This window comes from Malaya genurostris, chromosome 2 (genome assembly GCF_030247185.1).
Source record: "Malaya genurostris strain Urasoe2022 chromosome 2, Malgen_1.1, whole genome shotgun sequence".
Taxonomy (NCBI): Eukaryota; Metazoa; Arthropoda; class Insecta; order Diptera; family Culicidae; genus Malaya; species Malaya genurostris.
The window spans coordinates 179583853-179601359 of record NC_080571.1 but is presented as its reverse complement, the minus strand read 5'-3'; the positions used below and the strand labels follow the sequence as shown (position 1 = coordinate 179601359).

General features: G+C 35.3%; 1 protein-coding gene across 1 annotated transcript; it reads left to right on the top strand.

The window, feature by feature from the left end:
* The first annotated feature begins 1088 nt into the window (after window positions 1-1088).
* LOC131429012 (uncharacterized) lies at window positions 1089-2252 on the top strand. Its single transcript, XM_058593068.1, has one exon. The coding sequence runs from the start codon at window positions 1089-1091 to the stop codon at window positions 2250-2252; it is 1164 nt and encodes a 387-aa protein (XP_058449051.1).
* Window positions 2253-17507: the final 15255 nt, after the last annotated feature.

Below are 17507 nucleotides of genomic sequence, written 5' to 3'. Positions count from 1 at the left end.
TACAGTGCAACTGTTCAAAACATATGCGCAGATTAACAAAAAGGAGTGTAACATGATAGTACGAAAAGATTTTCTAATACAGTGTCGCAAAACAGGTATTTTCCCAGCTCATATAGTGAACTCACTTAAGTGCATTCATCCACTGCTTGAGGAACGCAGTCCATATACAAATAAACTTCAAAGAATCACAGATCGTTTCAAGAAAGCCATTCTAAATGTAGAAATTCAACACACATTTTACAAAATTGGATGCTTACCATATGCTAGCTGATATCGAATCCATACTACGGCTTTCTCCAGATAGTACACTCCAGGATCGTAACAGATGTCAAATTGCAACACAAATTCAGAACTATATTTCTAAATCAAAATACAACCACCATCAAACCCCGCTTTATAATTTTTGTCAACACGCATCCACCACCACTACCAAGTTCTTAACTGAGAACCAAAACATCTTAATCCTCCAGGCTGATGAAGGTAACCGTACCGTAATAATGTACCAAGACGAATACGACCAGAAGATGACCACATTGCTGGAGGACCCAACATACAAATTCGTACCAAAAGACCCCACACCATCGATTCAGAGACAGAATAATATGCTGATCACCAGATTGCATAACTTAAAATTAATAGACACTGGAACAGTAAAACTGCTACAATCAACAACATCGATATGCCCCCGTATATATGGACAGCCCAAAGCTCATAAACCTAATCTGCCACTCAGACCGGTAGTTCCAAACATCACGGCGCCGACCTACCTACTATCGAAATACTTAGCCAACATTCTACAGAAATCAGTGAAGAGTGAGTACAATATCTCTGACAGCTTCCAATTCGTTAACTACATTAATCAAATTACCTTACCGCCAAACTATATTCTGGTCTCCTTCGATGTAGTCTCATTGTTTACAAATATACCGATTGAACAAATCACACACGATATCATAATGAATTGGAATGATATTAAAAACTACACCAACATAAACTTAGACCTTTTTCTCGAACTGGTCGAGTTTTGTGTAAAAAGTAGCTATTTTCGCTTTCAAGAAAAACACTATATTCAAGTTTTTGGTACTGCCATGGGTAGCCCCCTATCACCCATATTAGCCGATATCGTCATGGAAAACCTTCTGAAAACAGCAACCAGACAACTTCCGTTTGACATTCCCGTGATACGTAAATACGTCGACGATTTGTTTATGGCTATTCCCAAGGACAAAGTACAATATACACTCGATATGTTCAACTCATACAATCCACATTTACAATTCACCAAGGAGGAAGAATCTAACAACAAACTACCATTTTTAGACACGATAGTAACGCGACAATCAGATCAAACAATGTCAACCATGTGGTATGCCAAACCCATCTCATCGAACCGACTTCTTAATTTTCTATCGTTTCATCCGCTATCAATGAAAATAAACGTCGCCGTAAACTTTATAAAAAGAGTGACCAGTCTTTCCACGAGTCAAGACCATAATTTCCAGCGCAATGTAATCTTCCATCATCTTCGCACCAACAACTATCCAACATCACTAATAAACAGGCTTATGACTCGCAACAATAGCCCTAACAACATAAAACGGATAACTGACACTCCATCAAGTAACGGCTCCAGCATAAACAACAACATAGATTTTACCTACAGATCACTACCACATATTCCTTCTCTAAGTACGACAATAGCCAGTATTCTCAAAGCAGATTATCCTCAAGTCAAAATAACGCAAAAACCGATCAAAACCATTGCCCGCATTCTTCCTAGCACCAAATATCCAATAGACCCCATGCTTCAATCAAACGTTATTTACAGTATATCATGTGAAGACTGTAATATGTGCTATATCGGCATGACAAGAAATCAACTAAAAACAAGGCTCTATGGGCATAACAGCAACATAAATCAGTACCACAAACTGAGAGACGCTGGTAAAAACAGCAACGATGAACACAATCTTGGGGAAAAAACTGCCCTGATCCAACATATGATCCAACACAATCACACGTTTAATACAGCACAAGCCAAAATCATCGACAGAACCTACCGATCGTCATCTCTACCCATACTCGAGATGTGCCATATTACAAACACAACCAATACCATCAACCACCGTACCGATGTAGACGGACTCAACACTATCTACGCAGGCATTTTACACACAATTAAAGCTACCACTAGTCGCCGAAAAAGAGGCACAACAGAGAGCAAAATGATTGTGGATCACGTGTCTCACTAAGCACACAAGCAACATCAGTTTGTTCACCAAATTTCTACTGACCGTTGTCAAGCAAGTGTACACCCAGAGAGTCTGTGACTGCTATCGACTACCAAATGCAAATATCCGCGAAGCAATTAAAGCCGTTTAAAATTGTTAAACTTCTTACCGTTGGCAATCAACGTACTCGACAAAAACGAATTGACTAAAGTGAGTTTAAAATATGTTTGTAGTATTTGTATTCATGTAACTTTTTTGTACCTTCTTTTTGACAATAATAAAAACACAACTTTACAGTTTCCCTTGAAAAGGCCATCAAAAACGGCCGAAACGTCGGGCAATTTAAGGATTAAATCGTTTGCCTAGTGATTTGGGACTGAGAAAGCCGTCAATACTTATATAAATTCATCTTCCAGTCGTTACAACCATCATACATAACCTCAATATGGCTTACATACACAACGGCTTCTTTATGCTGATTGAAAACAATTTTGGTCACGATACAGTGCAACTGTTCAAAACATATGCGCAGATCAACAAAAAGGAGTGTAACATGATAGTACGAAAAGATTTTCTAATACAGTGTCGCAAAACAGGTATTTTCCCAGCTCATATAGTGAACTCACTTAAGTGCATTCATCCACTGCTTGAGGAACGCAGTCCATATACAAATAAACTTCAAAGAATCACAGATCGTTTCAAGAAAGCCATTCTAAATGTAGAAATTCAACACACATTTTACAAAATTGGATGCTTACCATATGCTAGCTGATATCGAATCCATACTACGGCTTTCTCCAGATAGTACACTCCAGGATCGTAACAGATGTCAAATTGCAACACAAATTCAGAACTATATTTCTAAATCAAAATACAACCACCATCAAACCCCGCTTTATAATTTTTGTCAACACGCATCCACCACCACTACCAAGTTCTTAACTGAGAACCAAAACATCTTAATCCTCCAGGCTGATGAAGGTAACCGTACCGTAATAATGTACCAAGACGAATACGACCAGAAGATGACCACATTGCTGGAGGACCCAACATACAAATTCGTACCAAAAGACCCCACACCATCGATTCAGAGACAGAATAATATGCTGATCACCAGATTGCATAACTTAAAATTATTAGACACTGGAACAGTAAAACTGCTACAATCAACAACATCGATATGCCCCCGTATATATGGACAGCCCAAAGCTCATAAACCTAATCTGCCACTCAGACCGGTAGTTCCAAACATCACGGCGCCGACCTACCAACTATCGAAATACTTAGCCAACATTCTACAGAAATCAGTGAAGAGTGAGTACAATATCTCTGACAGCTTCCAATTCGTTAACTACATTAATCAAATTACCTTACCGCCAAACTATATTCTGGTCTCCTTCGATGTAGTCTCATTGTTTACAAATATACCGATTGAACAAATCACACACGATATCATAATGAATTGGAATGATATTAAAAACTACACATAAACTTAGACCTTTTTCTCGAACTGGTCGAGTTTTGTGTAAAAAGTAGCTATTTTCGCTTTCAAGAAAAACACTATATTCAAGTTTTTGGTACTGCCATGGGTAGCCCCCTATCACCCATATTAGCCGATATCGTCATGGAAAAGCTTCTGAAAACAGCAACCAGACAACTTCCGTTTGACATTCCCGTGATACGTAAATACGTCGACGATTTGTTCTTGGCTATTCCCAAGGACAAAGTACAATATACACTCGATATGTTCAACTCATACAATCCACATTTACAATTCACCAAGGAGGAAGAATCTAACAACAAACTACCATTTTTAGACACGATAGTAACGCGACAATCAGATCAAACAATGTCAACCATGTGGTATGCCAAACCCATCTCATCGAACCGACTTCTTAATTTTCTATCGTTTCATCCGCTATCAATGAAAATAAACGTCGCCGTAAACTTTATAAAAAGAGTGACCAGTCTTTCCACGAGTCAAGACCATAATTTCCAGCGCAATGTAATCTTCCATCATCTTCGCACCAACAACTATCCAACATCACTAATAAACAGGCTTATGACTCGCAACAATAGCCCTAACAACATAAAACGGATAACTGACACTCCATCAAGTAACGGCTCCAGCATAAATAACAACATAGATTTTACCTACAGATCACTACCACATAGTCCTTCTCTAAGTACGACAATAGCCAGTATTCTCAAAGCAGATTATCCTCAAGTCAAAATAACGCAAAAACCGATCAAAACCATTGCCCGCATTCTTCCTAGCACCAAATATCCAATAGACCCCATGCTTCAATCAAACGTTATTTACAGTATATCATGTGAAGACTGTAATATGTGCTATATCGGCATGACAAGAAATCAACTAAAAACAAGGCTCTATGGGCATAACATCAACATAAATCAGTACCACAAACTGAGAGACGCTGGTAAAAACAGCAACGATGAACAGATGAACAATCTTGGGGAAAAACTGCCCTGATCCAACATATGATCCAACACAATCACACGTTTAATACAGCACAAGCCAAAATCATCGACAGAACCTACCGATCGTCATCTCTACCCATACTCGAGATGTGCCATATTACAAACACAGCCAATACCATCAACCACCGTACCGATGTAGACGGACTCAACACTATCTACGCAGGCATTTTACACACAATTAAAGCTACCACTAGTCGCCGAAAAAGAGTCACAACAGAGAGCAAAATGATTGTGGATCACGTGTCTCACTAAGCACACAAGCAACATCAGTTTGTTCACCAAATTCCTACTGACCGTTGTCAAGCAAGTGTACACCCAGAGAGTCTGTGACTGCTATCGACTACCAAATGCAAATATCCGCGAAGCAATTAAAGCCGTTTAAAATTGTTAAACTTCTTACCGTTGGCAATCAACGTACTCGACAAAAACGAATTGACTAAAGTTAGTTTAAAATATGTTTGTAGTATTTGTATTCATGTAACTTTTTTGTACCTTCTTTTTGACAATAATAAAAACACGACTTTACAGTTTCCCTTGAAAAAGGCCATCAACAACAGCCGAAACGTCGGGCAATTTAAGGATTGAATCGTTTGCCTAGTGATTTGGGACTGAGAAAGCCGTCAATACTTATATAAATTCATCTTCCAGTCGTTACAACCATCATACATAACCCTAGTTTTAAGTTAGTCATTAATTAAATTTAGAAAATGCCCTTGGCATCTAAGAGCTTAAGCAGTGTGCCTTCAAATATGTTACTATTGAATAAAAAAAAATACAAAAAGCCATAATCAGATGATGCTGATTGATTTTGCAGGAATGGATGTGATTGAATATAACGAGAGTAAATGTCTAAATTCAGTTTATTTAACAAGTCAAGATAATCAGCTCGAGATTGTAACAAAATCGGCTACGCAAACGGCTTAAGAGACATTTATGTTTTGCTCAGAAACTGGTTCAGGACCACCGCCTCTACAAATAATCAAAATCGTAATCCAACTTTATGGTATTAAATGCAAAATAATTTTGTTCAATTTTAATCAAAATATCACTTTTAGTCTCCACAAACACAACAAACTCTCCGAAGTCAGTTTCTATACTATACTAAATTTATAAGAGTTTTCAAGAAATGTTGATGAAATGGCGAAATTTTAAAAAAGAGTACAGATTCTATCGTCAGAGACATAACTGGATGTCGTGAATACGAATAAAGCTGACACTCTTTCTTTATACTTCCGAATATAAATTAGTTGATCGATTGTGTGAATTGTGCAAGTTTCGCTCTTTTGGCTTCTGAGTCGGTGCTATGAATTTTATATAGCAAATCTGCAGAAAGTTTACTACAAACTATTAAACACTGATTGGATATAAACGATTTTAGACAAATTTAGAACTGAGACAATTGCAAAAAAACTGATCAAATTATCTTAGATTTGCACTACACTCATAATTTTAATTTTCGATTTACAAAGAAGCAATCTTTATAATTCTTTAGGTAACATTTAGATCCATAAGAAGGGCTGATTTTGCAGAATGTTCCCCATTGTTGTCCATTTTCCGTTGTATTTTTTTTCAATGCAAACGACCACCAACAGGATGATGTAATCGATCTTCTTCGAAGGGATCCTGGCTCTGCGACCTGAGCGTTTGAGATTATGTACAACCCAAACGAAAAAAAGAGTTTTCCGCGTTGTTTTCAAATTTTGAGAAAACTAAACTTTTGAGCTGTTTGTGATTTTCTCACACTGTTCAAAATATTATCCTAAATTTCTGACCATATTTTTGATGAAATAGTGAAAGAATTATGTTGCGGCCATTAATACAAGTCAAGATATTCACGATAAAGTTCTGCCCATTCCTTCATATGTTTAATTTTGAAAAGGAACCCCATAGTAAAGTAAGTCGTATTCACGATAAAAAACTATACATATCAGGTAGCCTATCATTATATCTAGTATTTGTCTATCCTCCACCAAATTATTGAAAAACTGATCGATAACATCACTCTCGTGAACAATTCTTTGTTTTTTTTTTTTTTTTTAAAATAACTATTTATTGGAATATGAGTTAAAATTAAATTATTAAGATTTAAATTGGGTGTTCAGCCACAAGTGGTGACTTTTCAGCCCTGTTATATATATATATATGATTTGGTTATTACCATGAAGACATCATTTGCTTCCGCAATTCTGAGATTTTTGTGTAGGGAAAATTCTAAACCTACTTGTATTGTGTAATGGGGAAAAGGAACTTATATACTAACTTACTAACTAATACAGAGAGCGAATCGATTCAATTGAAGATTGCATCGATTTTTGTCGGAATTTGCTTATAATATTATGTGACATTACATCTAATGGTTCTATATTTGTGAGTCTGTGTAACTCATTTGTACTAAACCAGGGAGGACGCTTCAGAATCATTTTCAGAATTTTATTCTGAATCCTTTGAAGCGTTTTCTTCCTGGTGGAACAACAGCTTGACCAAATTGGTACCGCATAAAGCATGGCTGGTCTGAAAATTTGTTTATAAATTAACAATTTGTTTTTTAGACAGAGCTTAGAATTTCTGTTTATAAGAGGATATAAACATTTAATATATTTATTACACTTTGCCTGGATTCCTTCAATGTGATCCTTGAAAGTGAGTTTTTTGTCATACGTTAAACCTAAGTATTTAGCTTGATCAGACCATGTCAATTCCAAGCCATTCAATTTGAGAATGTGATTATTGTTTGGTTTAAGAAAAGAAGCTCTTGGCTTGTGAGGAAAGATAATTAATTGCGTTTTTGCTGCATTTGGTTTAATTTTCCATTTTGACAGATAATCACTGAAAATATTTAAACTTCTTTGTAGGCGACTGCAGATCACTCTTAGATTTCTACCTGTGGCTAACAGACTTGTGTCGTCACAGAATAGCGATTTCTGACAACCAACGGGTAGATTTGGAAGATCAGAAGTGAAAATATTATACAAGATTGGAGCTACACTCGAACCCTGCGGAACACCGGCACGTACGGGTAGCAATTCAGATTTACAATTCTGATAGCTAACCTGAAGAGTACGATCAGTTAAATAATTTTGAATCATTTTGATCAAATAAATAGGAAACTGGAAATCAGACATTTTTGCTATTAAACCTTTGTGCCAAACACTGTCGAATGCTTTTTCTATGTCTAGAAGAGCAACTCCAGTGGATAACCCAGAAGATTTATTTGATTTTATCATGTTCGTTACTCTGACAAGTTGATGAGTAGTTGAATGTTCATGACGAAATCCAAACTGCTCTGGTAAAAAAATTGAATTCTCATTTATATGAGTCATCATTCTTAACAAGATAATTTTTTCAAAAAGTTTACTGATAGAAGAAAGTAAGCTAATTGGGCGATAACTTGATGTTTCTGCTGGGTTTTTATCAGGTTTTAGGATAGGAATTACTTTAGCGTTTTTCCATCTTTTTGGGAAGTAAGCTAATGAAAAACACTTGTTGAAAATTTTAACCAGGAGTCTCAAGGCAACATCGGGAAGATTTTTAATAAGAATATTAAAAATTCCATCATTACCAGGAGCCTTCATGTTTTTAAGTTTTCTAATAATTGATTTAATTTCATCAAAATTCGTCTCAATAATGTCATCGTGTGATAACACTTGGGTTGAAATATGATCATATTTCAGTGAGACTTCATTTTCAATAGGACTCACAACGTTCAAATTAAAATTGTGGACACTCTCGAACTGCTGAGCAAGTTTTTGAGCTTTTTCGCCATTTGTAAGAAGTATTTGATTTCCTTCCTTGAGAGCAGGAATAGGTTTCTGAGGTTTCTTAAGAACCTTAGAAAGTTTCCAGAAAGGTTTAGAATATGGTTTAATTTGTTCAACTTCTTTAGCGAAATTTTCATTTCGCAAAAGAGTAAATCTATGTTTAATTTCTTTTTGTAAATCCTTAACTATGTTTTTCATAGCAGGATCACGAGAACGTTGATATTGTCGTCGACGAACATTCTTCAACCGAATGAGCAGTTGAAGATTGTCATCGATGATAGGAGAATTTAATTTAGTTTGAGCTTTGGGAACTGAAAGATTTCTAGCTTCGATAATATAATGATTCAAATTATCAATTGCTGTGTCGATATCCGCAGAATTTTCTAAAATAGTTTCATGATCCACATGATTTTCAATGTGAGATCTGTAATCCAACCAATTTGCTCTATGATAGTTGAAAATAGAACTAATTGGATTAATTATAGCTTCGTTGGAAAGTCTGAATGTTACAGGAAGATGATCTGAGTCAAAATCAGCATGAGTAATCGGTTCACTACAAATGTGACTTTGATCTGTTAGAACCAGATCAATTGTAGACGGGTTTTTCACGGAAGAGAAACAAGTAGGATTACTGGGATGAAGAACTGTAAAGTAACCAGCTGAGAGTTGATTATGAAGTATTTTACCATTACTGTTATTTTGCCTACAATTCCACTGGACATGCTTAGCATTTAAGTCCCCTATTACGAAAAATTTCGATCGATATCTTGTAAGTTTTTGCAAATCGCCTTTAAAGAAATTTAATTGTTCGCCGGTGCATTGGAATGGCAAATATGCTCCAGCGATGAAATAAATTCCATGAATGGTTTCAACTTCGATTCCCAAGCTTTCAATAACTTTAGTATTGAAAGAAGGTAAAATTCGATGTTTAATTTGCCGTTGGACAAAAATGGCAACTCCACCACCAATTCCAGTAAACCTGTCAAATCGATGAACCACATAATGTGGATTACTTTTCAATTTTACATTTGGTTTAAGAAAAGTTTCTGTCACAATGGCAATATGAATTTTGTGAACTTTGAGAAAATTATAAAATTCATCTTCACTCGATTTCAAAGATCGAGCATTCCAATTTAAAATATTCAAATAATTATTTAACATCACTGTTAAATTTTAAATTCATTATAATATTATTTGCAAATTTCCATCCGATTTGAAATGCTTCAAAAAGTGATGAAGTCGAATTCATTTGGATGATCATTTGAAAAAGTTGATCTTGTAGGTAGATCATTTTATTTTCAGTTATATCGCCTAAATCGACTTCATTTAAAGAAGCGAATGGCATTGAAGGAATATTTGTGGGTAGACTGCCATTAGAAGAAGATGATTTGGCCGGTCTACCTATTAATAAATTGTTTTCGTTAGAAGAAGAACTGCAAGGCGGTCCTGTGTTTTGATTATTTACATTAGAAGAAATAGGAGATAGATTTCTACCTAATATACCAGCATAACTGACATTAGAAGAAGATGATGACGAGGTCGATCTACCTGTCAATAAATTGTTTTCGTTAGAAGACGAATTGGCAGGTGCCTTAGAAGAATTTTCAGGTATGTTCTGTAAATTTAAGGTCGTTGATTTGACTTGTTGTCTAAGCGAACGAGCGTTTAAAATTTTTTCCCTGACAGGACATTTCAAATAATTGGATTTATGATTTCCATTGCAATTTGAACATGAAAATTTATCAGTGGTTTCATTCATTGGACAAGCGTCTTTCGAATGCGATTTACCACAATTCAAACACCGTATATCCATATGACAATTTTTGGTTCCATGACCGAAGCCTTGGCAACGACGACATTGCGTTAAGTTTGCAATACGATTATGCCGTTTATAATGTTCCCAATGAATTTTAATGTGGGAAATGAAACGTACTTTTTCTAAAGTTTTCAAATTGTTTACATCACTTCGATTGAAGTGTATTAGGTAAAGTTCATGGGAAATTCCAGAGCGTGGTTTAGAAGTACCATTCGCTCTTTTTTTCATAAGTATTACTTGGGAAGGGGCAAAACCAAGCAATTCTTTTAGTTCATTTTTAATTTCATCAATACTTTGATCATTTGATAATCCTTTCAAGACAGCCTTGAAGGGTCTGTCTGATTTTATATCATATGAATAAAATTTATGAAGTTTCTCGGACAAATATCGAATAAGACGTTCATAATCTTCCAATCCATCCACCAAGACTCGACATTCTCCTCTTCGTCCGATTTGAAATGAGACTTTTACTTCCGGGAGAAAAGTAGAAAGCTCAGTACGGAATGCTTTGAAGTCGGAAATCATCACCGTCACTGGTGGCATAGATTGATGTTTCTTCCCAGAACGACAAGCGTCCATTTTGGGAATTTTTGAAGAATTTTCTTCTATGTCGCTACAATCGGATTCAGGAAGAATCTCGTAAATATTGTTAGACGGCATAGGATCAACGGAAGGGAAATCCGTCCGTTGTCTTTTATTTTTACATTCAGATTCTATAAGATCGTGAATGCTATTAGAAAAATGTTGAATAACGGATTGTGATTTATTCCGTATTGAATTATTTTTAGCCTTAGGCTTGTTGCCTTTCCGGTTGGACGCAGGCATTTTTGAAATTAATGAAATTTTAAATTAAATTAACTAGGCTAAATTAGTCTTCGATTAGACTCCTAGCTAGCCTTAAAAAAGGCTGATTAATTTCTTAGTCACTCTAATATCACTCTTTGTATCACTTAGTCACTCTAATATCACTCTTTGTATCACTTAGTCACTTAGTTAGTGATTCAGGTAGCCTTGAAAAAGACTGAAGCCTTGAATCAATGAAACTCTAGGTAGCCAGAAAAAAAATTCCAGGAGCCAAGAGCTATACGCGTGCGGTGCGAACGACTGTTCAACACCGACTGATCGTGAACAATTCTGATTTTCAGTTACCGAAGACTACTTTGTGGATACAATTCAAGCCGTTTAGTAAATCAAAGAAACCATCTGAATGAGTTAACATAAATTTCCAATCTTAAATTGAACACTAGCGCCACCAATTGGAGAATTTTCAGATACTGTTTACACTATTTTATCGGTTTTGAACTCCGGAACATTCATTCTTAGAAAAGCAGCATTCTATATCATCAGGGTTTAGAGATATCACATTATGAGTTTTCTATCGTCAAATTGTTAACCCACTAGCGCCATTTGGGGGACAAGTTCTCAACTAACATGTTTTTCATAATGTATACCCTGACATTCCTAACAACTTTCCAACAAAAAACCAATCCGTCTCTGATCACAGATCATAAACTAAAACCAAGCATACAAAAAATCCCAAACACCGATCCTTACATTTTTTATCCTTCAAGCCCCATGCATCCAAATTAGTAACAGGTCGTAAAACACTTGACGATCGATACATTTACCAAGAGTCAACTATATGGTTCACACTAAGTTCCCATGCTAACCAGCCGTGTTGCAACATATGCTGCCACAGCAAGTTCTTTGCATTGATGCACCAATCGATATTCTTCCTCTTTCTCCTCTCTCCAGCTAACAATTTATTTAGCGAACGAATTGTAACTGGCTCCTCCCACCTTTATGTACATCATAGAACATGCAGTAGGTTAGCTTAAGTTTGAATAAACCAATTCTAGATGAACAACCAAACTTTAAGGTTGTAGAGTTTTATTTTAATTACGTGTGAAAGGAAATCACATGACCAAAAGTAAACTTAGAACAGTAAAGGTAGAACATGGCGACAGTGACAAAGTAATAGACAATGACCGCCTGTGGCAGATTTGTGTTAAGCCGTTCTAAGCAGAAGAAAGTGAGAGCTTTTTTATTGTTCAAGTGACCACGCAACGGATATTGTGCATCAGAACGAAGACATAACAGAAAACTATGTATTGTGCCTCAGAATTTTTTGAAAAAGGATCGTTTTTCGTTTCTGACTTGTTATGTTCGGTATTTAGAAGTGAGGTAATAAGAAAATGTTACTCTCCGCAGGCCAAAGGCAAAGGCGTTGTGAAATTCAGAAGAAGGCGAACCCTAAATTTGAGGCGTAGTATTGTGTTTCGCGGAAGTAACACCTGTGATTGGACGAGAGTCGTCGTCGTCGTCTGGCAGCGGAGACATCGCAAAAACTAGAAGTGCGAGCAACGAGAAGAACACCGCAGACGTCAACCCACAATGATGCTGCCATAAAAGGTAAATTAGTATTGACAGGTTAGTAATAATTTAATCTTATTAAAACTTAATAAAATATTCATTTAGGGGTTAGCCTATTAATTAGAATTAATAAAATAATCGAGATATAACGGACAAAAAGGAATTAGAGAAATTCCTAGAATTTTTAGATGATATAAAAAAGGGAAAGGGTCTAAGAACTTTGCCTCCCCCCCCCCCCCCCTTGAGAAAAATTTGTGTCCTAAGTGGAACGATCTAATTAAAAGAATAAAAACTCTGCCAGGGGACGATCCACTAACCTGGATAAATTATGTATAAGGAGAAGAAGATGAAGAACAATCAGAAGTCAATGAAAAGAGATAATAAGTAATTAATTTTTTTTATTACAAATTTATTTTATTACAAATGGATTCAGAAAGGATTTGAAACAGAACAAAACATAAACTCAATCGCTTAAAACCGCACAAATATAATATAAATAAAAAATATATATATAAATATTACAATTTTATCACTTTACTAACTGATGTGATGTTTACTCATAACTAAATGCCTATGACAATAGAGCAACTACACGAAGAAATAAAAATAAATAAAACTATAAAAAACAACTTAAGAAAATCAATTAGCAAAAAAAAATTAAAACAGAAACTCTAACGACAAAATTAAACTACGCCAACGCGCTATATGCACAAGTATAAAGCAATCTACTAAAGAACGAAGACTCAATATTAAACACAGAAATAACATTTCTTGTCAAAGCAGCAAGAAATGCAATTACAGACATTCGTAGTGCTGTAACGTCGAAACTACGAGAAGAAAGACACGGAGTACAAAATGACTTCATAGACTCAGTAAATCTATTATTAGAAATAACTACAGCAGAACACTTACCAATGGCAACAAAATTTATGAAAACACGTTTATCAGGTAAAGCAAGATTGGGCCTACTTGATAATATAAATAAAATAAATGAACTAATAGAAAACGTAAGATCAAGGTATATGGATATTTCAACACCCGAAAACATAATCGCAAAAAAGCAATTCCAGAAATGCTTAGCAGATCATCAGACTCGACCTTCTCCGATTTGGATGAAACATTGCACATGGCTTCAGTATGGCAAACCATAAGTTTTGAACCGATGAAGAGGTCAATCCGACTCACGAATGATTTTTAAAAAAGGCGTATGCATTTTTGCATTTCACAAAAATTACCTTTTTCCAATCGTTGTAACTCCGAAACCGTTAATTGTACAAAAATGGCGTTCAGGAAGAAGTTGTAAGGAATTGATACACTGAAAAAAATTTTTAATTTCTTTTCTCAATAATTACAAAATAATTCGAAAAAGTTAAATGAAACAAAATCAGGGTTTTATTTTTTTGTCGTGAATACGACTTACTTTACTATGGGGCGCCTCTTCAAAATTTATCCTGTACACGAATGGGCAGAACTTTATCGCAAATATCTCTGGATTTAATTAACCCAACAAAATAAATTTTTCTGCAAGCTATGGAAAATATGATCAGGAATTTGTGATTAAATTTTCAACAGCGTGAGATAACCATAAATAAGTGAAAAGCATAATTTTCTAAAATTTTTAGAAACAATGAGGATAACTCATCATGCTTGCTTGCCTTTTTCACACCGGGACGACGGTTTTGAGGTAGTCAAGCACATATCAGTTCCTATTATCTACTAGACGAGTATAGAAGGTAAAATTGGATTGAAAATCGTTCACTTCTTCTAGTGCTTCAGACTGAACTGGATGTCAAGGTAAGGTTCACCCACCATCAATAAAAACAAACCAAGTATAAAGCTTGAAACGCTCAGGTCGTGGTTGGACTTCGATCGTCGGGAGGGGCCATCGGCAAACCTTTTGCATGGTATAAAGCCTCAAATGGACAACAATAGGGAACATTATGCAAAGTCAGCCGTTCTAATGGCTCCAAATGTTATTTAAAGAACTATAAGGACTTTTTCTTAGCAAATCAAAAAGCAAAACCATCAGTGTAATGCAAATCTTGAATAATTTGATTACACAGCTCGAAAATTTTTTATAATTTTACATCTTATAAGATGCACATAACCGGAGCGTCATATTTCACACAAAATTTTATTCAAGAACATGTAAAATTATGTGATTTGAAAATTACATGGCTTGAATTCGAACGAAATAAAAAAACAAAAGTTCGTTAGCAGCATCGCGACTTGAACCGAGAAACATTAGATTACAAGCACATCGGTTACTCGACTGAACCACGGAGCTCATATCTGTTCGTTGAACAATTGATACATATAAATCCAAACAGTGGCACTTTGTAGCTGAGTGCAAATTACATTTGGAGCATGTAAAATTTTATGCGAGTTGAATATTGCGTCATTTAAAAAATTAAGTAGTTGTGAATTGTATCGTTTGTAGAATTCTGTTCTGAATTCAATTGTAATGTTTGTAGAATTCGCAACAGTGTTTAATATCGTTTTTATCATAAAGAACTATACTAGTTATTTAGTAATATTGAATTGTATGTTTGAATGTTTGATGTAACTAATCTGAACTTTAGTTTAGGTGTATCGTTTAAAATTCTAGTAGTGAAAAAGGGGAAAGCTTGCACAACTCACACAATCGATCAACTAATTGATACTCGGAAGTATAAAGAAAGAGTGCCAATTTTGTTCGTACACGGAAAGACCGATATCAGCATTTTGGCGAAAAAATTAGTTGATTTTCTGATTTTAGTTAGTTATTTTTTGAGACAACTAAAAAAATCTTACTTTTGCTAATTTAGATTTTTTAATTCTAATTTCCTTGATAATAATAAAATATTTATTGAAATGGCTATTTTTTTAGTTGAATTCACCAATTGTCATTTCTTAGCTAAGGCACACTTCATATCGATTCAACTAATTTTTTAGTTGAATTAGAGAGATAAAACGTTGTTTTCAACCAACATAAATGGTTGAATTGGTTTCTGCAATTTGCAGCTATATGGCGCTCTGTCGCCGAAATAACGCACCGTATTGACTACTAGCCACTAGATGGCACACTACTACCGAAAAAAATTTCAGTCGCGGTTGTCTTTTCTATATTGGCAGGTATAAATACGATGTTGTATTGGAGAAAAAGACATAAGCGAAACATAAACTTCTTTTTGAACATTTTTCTTCTAAATCGCTGTTTTCTTCATTCGACTTCGCGAAATCGACTCTCTCACTGAAAACTTTGAGCACTCGGAAAATAAAAACCGATTACAAGTCGTACATCAAACGGCGTGGCCCGGAAGATTGGAAGATACAAAAAACATCATTTGACATGTACAATTAGAGTGCAACATTCGAAACTCAATTCACTGTTCCGCGTAAAAACAATCGCTTTAAATGCGCACAAATTCTGAACAAATTCTGAATTTCCACTAACAGTTTACGTCATTTTTACATACCGGTTTAGAAATTTATATATGGATATATCATAACACATGCGTAAAACATCTAAACAATTTGCAAGCAGTTTCAACAAGACTGTCCCTTTTAGCTTTTTATTGGATTGTTTTGTTTTGACACTTTTCATGAATTTTGTGGCTAATAAACTGGTGATAGATAAATAGAAACAAATTTTCTGATTTTAAAAACAGAATTAGTTGTCAATGAGAATTTCGTGTTGGATTGAGATATTGCTGGTTTGTGTCCAGAATATTCGCCAACTAAACACATTCTCTAAAAATAAGAGTTTTTTTCAGCAAATAAATTCTCAATTTTAACTAATTTTATAGTTATTTTGGAAATTTTGTTGTTAAATCAACTAATTCAAAAACAGTAATACGAATTAGGCGCAGAGCTAATTTCGGTCGTTCCGTGTATTCACGACATCCAGTTATGTCTCGGACATTACACACCCTACTTTTTTTTGATAATTTTTTAATTTAAAGCTGTTATTAAAACCTACAGTTTGATGGCTATGCCATCCGTATCTTTTTAAAAATGAAGAAATTACAGCTAAAACAGTTTACGGGTGCATGCAAAAGATCAAGTTCTTCTCACTGTAATTCGGAAACCGTTCATCGTACAAAAATGGCTTCCAGGAAGAAGTTGTATGGAATCAATTGGGCACTCTAAAAAAATATAGAATGAAGAAAAATTATTTCACACATCGCAATACGACTTAGAGGAAGTACCTTAAGCAGCTTCAATCAACTCAGCATCTTCTGGAGCATCAGTCGCGGCGGAGTATTCAAGAGCACACAACATTGAACTCTTCAACAAGAGCATCGCAGGAATCAACGTGTCTCCGATATATACTAAGAAAACCCGGAATGTTAATTATCCTCGAAAAAAATATTTGGATATTTCAAGAAGATTAATAAAGCAAATATTCGGGTTCCCGGCGGATGAAGAATTACTACCAGAATTACTCAAACGAAAGCAGCAGAATTGGATGAAGTGAATACTAAAATGATAAAGCAGTTTGCTAAGCCTGATTGTGCTAGGAACGAAAAAGTGCGTTTGTTATCCGTCGTGAACAACTCGTGGTCAAAGCAGAAAATAGCCAACCAATTCAAGGCGAACAAATCCATTGTGTCGGATGTGAGAGAATGAACGGACGAAAAAACAGCCAAGAAACAAACAGAACGCAGCAGGAACGAAAAGATAGAAAACGAGGTGCTTCAATATTTCAGCAGCGATGACGTCAGCAGAGTAATGCCGGGATCAAGAGATTGCGTCACAGTCAAAATAAATGGTAAGTGTGAACGCAATCAAAAACGATTGCTTTATTCATCATTGAAAGAAATTTATTTGGGTTATAGGGAGCAA